General features: G+C 46.1%; 1 protein-coding gene across 1 annotated transcript in view; it reads right to left on the bottom strand.

The window, feature by feature from the left end:
• Positions 1 to 4,637, bottom strand: part of Nup133 (nucleoporin 133) — a 45,940-nt gene that overhangs the window by 31,069 nt on the left and 10,234 nt on the right. The window contains exons 6-9 of the mRNA XM_005345866.3: positions 4,357 to 4,527; positions 2,971 to 3,126; positions 2,052 to 2,122; positions 216 to 363 (exon numbers count right to left, since the gene is read on the bottom strand). Of these exons, the coding sequence (XP_005345923.1) occupies positions 216 to 363; positions 2,052 to 2,122; positions 2,971 to 3,126; positions 4,357 to 4,527 (546 nt within the window). The remainder of the gene's footprint in view (positions 1 to 215; positions 364 to 2,051; positions 2,123 to 2,970; positions 3,127 to 4,356; positions 4,528 to 4,637) is intronic.

The following is a 4,637-nucleotide window of genomic DNA, read 5'->3' on the forward strand; positions in this document are numbered from 1 at the left end:
TACAGAGCTACAGCAGGACGGTCAGAGGACCAGCTGCTGGATACCTTCACTGTCATCTTTCTTTAGCTCGGACTGGACCAGAAAGTAAGACGGAAAAACAAAAAATCAATAATATTTGAAAGTATTTCCAAATCCTGCAAGTGAACCTTAAAAGACACCAATAATGGTCAGAGAAGGAATCTGAAGTGTTGTGGAGTCTGTGTAATTTTACTTACCTGGAAAGGTGGGTTGTACTGAGTAACTTCTACGGTAATCGTATCTGACATTTGGTTACCGCTGTCTTCCACCGTTATCAGAGAGTAATAGACGAGGCAGGGACTGTCTCCCAGGTGCCATGCTGCTGCCAAAACCAGGAGTCCATCACTAGACGAGAGGGGGAAAAAGACAGGCTTCCTGAATGTGGGGGTTTTTTTGTTTTGTTTTTTCCCTTTGAGACTACACAGCTGGAACTCTCAGAGCTCCAAAGGTATGTGCCACCAAACCCTGTAGGCTTCTTTGTAAACAGTATGCCAGATTATTACAAAATTAAACACACCATGTATGGTAGAGCCCTGTACCTACATATTTACCCAAGGGAGAAAATATGCTCATAATTACCTTCATGCAAATGTTTATACCGGCTTTATTACAGGAGCCAAGCTGAAAATAACCCAAAGTCTTCGACCACTGAGGAGATAAATCCTGGTATATATATATGACTGACTCTCTCTCTCTCTCTCTCTCTCTCTCTCTCTCTCTCTAGAGAGAGAGAGAGAGTCTCTTGAATATTTAGTTATGACAAATTTCTGAATCACCTGGGCAGTGGTGGTGCAGTCCCAGCACTTGGGAGGCAGAGGCAGGCAGATCTCTATGAGTTTGCGGCCAGTCTGATCTACAGAGTGAGTTCTAGGACAGCCAGGGCTACACAGAGAAACCCTGTTTTATTTACACTGCATGATTTATTTATACACCATTCTGAAAAAGACAGAACTTTGAAAACAGAACAGATTAATAAGTTCCAGGGGCACAAAGGAATTTTGGAGGAAAGGAGATCTCTTTCTCCACCGCCCCCTCTTGAGGTTCAAACTCTGCCTTATGTATGTAGATACTGCTCTACCACCGAGCAACACCCCCAGCTCTGTTCTATGTCATGACTAGGGTCAAGATGACTATGTGCCGGGTGGTGGTGGGAGCACGCCTTTAGTCCCAGCACTCGGGAAGCAGAGGTAGGCAGAATCTCTAGGTTAGTGGCCAGCCTGGTATACGAAGCTTGTTCTAGGACAGCCAAGCTTACACAAAGAAACCCTAACTCAAAAACAACAACAACAACCCCACCAAACAAACAAACAACCAGAACAAACAACAACAACAACAAAAAAAGATGACTATATGCACTTAGCAAGACTCACAGAAAGTCAGGCATGGCTGGTGGTAAATCCATTACTTGAGGCATGGAGGTAAAATAAGGCAACAAAAAAGTCTTAATTTTGTTGTTTGCAACAGGGTAGTATATTGCTCAGGGTGGCCAGGAACCATAATCCTCCTGCCTCAGCCTTCCTGACTGCTGAGACCACAAACTGAGCTGCCAGGCCCTGCCTGAGAACTGTTGCTAAGAGAAAACTCACTCCAAGCATAAACCATGCTGAGTCTGGCTTGCACTGGAGGGACACAGCTTCATGACATCAGCTTAGCCAATGACTATGGGACACAAGAGCTCCTTCCTGACAGTGATGAGAAACTGATGTCTCCATGGAGACCAGAGAGATCACTGTTCAGGATTCCCTTGGCAACAGAAAAGTGCTGGCATTGTCTTAAGATGGAATAAAGACAGACAGAGCTGGTCCAGCTGTGCAAGCCCAGAAGCCTCAAGTCTAACATGGCAGGAACACCCCATTTAAAGCTGAGGAGTGTGTCCATTTCCCACAGCAGCCGGCAGCACCACAGAAGAAACGAGACCACTCGGAGGCTCAGCAGAGACGAGCAGAGTCGGCAGAGCAGGCAGCAGGCCACACACGTCACCACAGAGATGCCAATGTGTTGTCCAGCTTCTCTAGGACAAGTCAGTTACTTACCAGTTTTGCTTCAAGTCCAAATACTGAATGTGGACCCCTTCTTTAATGGCTTCGTAGTTGCTTTCGGATCCCTAAACGGAAACACCAAAGTGTAAGCTCCCAATAATTATTGTGTCTTTCTTTCCGCCCAATGAACACCCAGTACCTGGCAAAGTGCTGCACCCACGAGCAACGAACATTTAAAATCTAGCACACCAAGCCAGGTGTGGTGGTGTAATTTTAAATCTCAGCACTCAGGAGGCAGAGACAGGCAGATCCCTTTGTCTACATAGTGAGTTCCAAGGCACACGCTCATATTCCTAGAACATAGGTGGTGGAGGCAGAAGATCAACTGTGTAGTGAGTATGAGGCCAGACTGAGGTACATGAGACTCTGTCTTATATCTGGCCACCCAACAAATTAGCAAGTTAATCAATGATTTCTATTACAGATAGGAATTGAACACCCAGTTATACTTATTTGATACACACACACACACACACACACACACACACACACACACACACACACACACACACGTGTCATGGAAATGTGTTTCAATGAGGCAGATGGGCGGGCTGTGGTGATGCTGACTCACATATAATCTCAGCACTTGGGAGGCTAAGGAAGGATTTAAAGAGTTCATAACCAGGGCGACGGTGGCGCACGCCTTTAATCCCAGCACTCGGGAGGCAGAGGCAGGCGGATCTCTGTGAGTTCGAGACCAGCCTGGTCTACAGAGCTAGTTCCAGGACAGGCTCCAAAGCCACAGAGAAACCCTGTCTCAAAAAACCAAAAAATAAAAAAAAAAAAAGAGTTCATAACCAGCCTGGGCTACATACTGAGTGAGTTCCTATCTCAAAGAAAACAAAAAACAAAGAAGGAATAACACATTTGAACACCATAAACCAAACCAGAAATAGCCATTCCGGTTCCTCACCCAAATAGCATCGGCAATGCTTTCCTTCAGGGCTCTGTGCACGTCCCAGCTGTGAGCCAGCTTCTCTGAAGAATCATCCAGTTCCCATTTACTGATGTTTGAACTCGTCAGGGTGTAGAAACTGGACCTTGCGCTGTCCCAGAGAACACTGGCCAGCTGTGGAGAGAGGAGGGGTCACATTGAGACTGACTCCAGCTTCAGGTGCTTTGCAGCTGTCTGACTATAAACCTTCCTCAGGCTCTGGAGGAAGAACCCCTGAACCTCTGATGCGGACCTTGAAAGCAAGGCCGAACCTCTAAAGGAAAGGACTGGAGAGAGAAGAGATGAGATGAGAAAGAGTCCTCAGAGGACCAGCCTCTTAGTATGTAAGAACTTTTAGAGAAACCACAGCAGAGTCTTCACTGTGTCTATAAACCTGGTAAGTCAAGGAGGTGTTGCTTGTGGCTTTGGAGCCTAGAATTTGAAGGGAGCTGGCAGAGAGGATACTCATCAGACACGGGCATTGCTTGCATGAATAGATTCTTGTATGAAATGGATGTGTTTAAGCTGAATGCACGCAGTAGTTTTTAGTTTAACCCCCCATTGCCTCCATTTCTCCTGTTACAGGTCAAGAAAGGTCAACAATGAGGCTGTGCTGGCCTGTGGACAAGAGCAGACAATGGGATGGATGCACCCAGAGGCATCTGGGGAGACACTCAGTATAAGAGAGGGCAGTGACAAGCACCATGGTTTGCAAACCAGGTCACCTGAGAGAAGGGACAGTGCCATTAGCAGAAAGACTTGTCAAAAGATGACAAATCTGTGTTTAAACATGTAGTTCTGGGTTTAAAGGACACTCAAGGGACCAAGTGACAAAGTCGCCCGAGGTGTGGAACAAGCAGTGTGTTGAGGAGCTGAGCTCTAGTTCAGGCTTGAATATGACAGGTCCATCTCAGCGCTCACGACCTCAGCCTCTCCAGCACAATGGAGAGAAAGGCTCTGCTTCACAGGAGAACCAAAACAGCTGGCAGATCCAAGCTATACCCACCTTTCCTCCCAGGCCAGCTGGGAGGGTAAACACAAGTTATCCACACTTCAGTTCAAATTCAGCCTTAAAAACTCATTAATTTTCACAGTGTGGAGATATGGATCAGTGTTCAACAACACTTATTGCTCTTCAAAAGGACCCAGGTTTGATTTGCTCCTAACTGTAACTCCAGTTCCAGGGGATCCGATGCTCTCTCTGGCACCAGACAACCACGAGGTGCATAGAAATACATGCAGGCAAATACTCATACACATAAAATTAAAAAGCAAAAGAAACAACACAACAGCTTACACTCGAATGAGACCAATAACAGTCACAGGAAATTTCAACTCAGTGCAAATAGCTCTTTATAAACGCACCATGAGATCACTAGCAGGAGACAGAATCCCAAAAAGGGAGGAAACCCTCCGGCCAATCCCTGAGAGCATGCCTTGGCCCTGGGGCAGGACATGCTGGTGAATCTTTCCTGAGCTTTCAGGAATCAATCTGATCAGCTGGCTCCCCACAGAGGACAGGATGAAACTTCCTCCCTGTGAACAAACAGAACAAAATGAACCTGGAATACACACACTCTCAGGATGGAGAACTAGCAAAAAAAAAAAAAAAAAAACAAAAAACGGGTTACAAAGCCTGGTGTGGT

This window comes from Microtus ochrogaster, chromosome 4 (genome assembly GCF_000317375.1).
Source record: "Microtus ochrogaster isolate Prairie Vole_2 chromosome 4, MicOch1.0, whole genome shotgun sequence".
Classification (NCBI taxonomy): Eukaryota; Metazoa; Chordata; class Mammalia; order Rodentia; family Cricetidae; genus Microtus; species Microtus ochrogaster.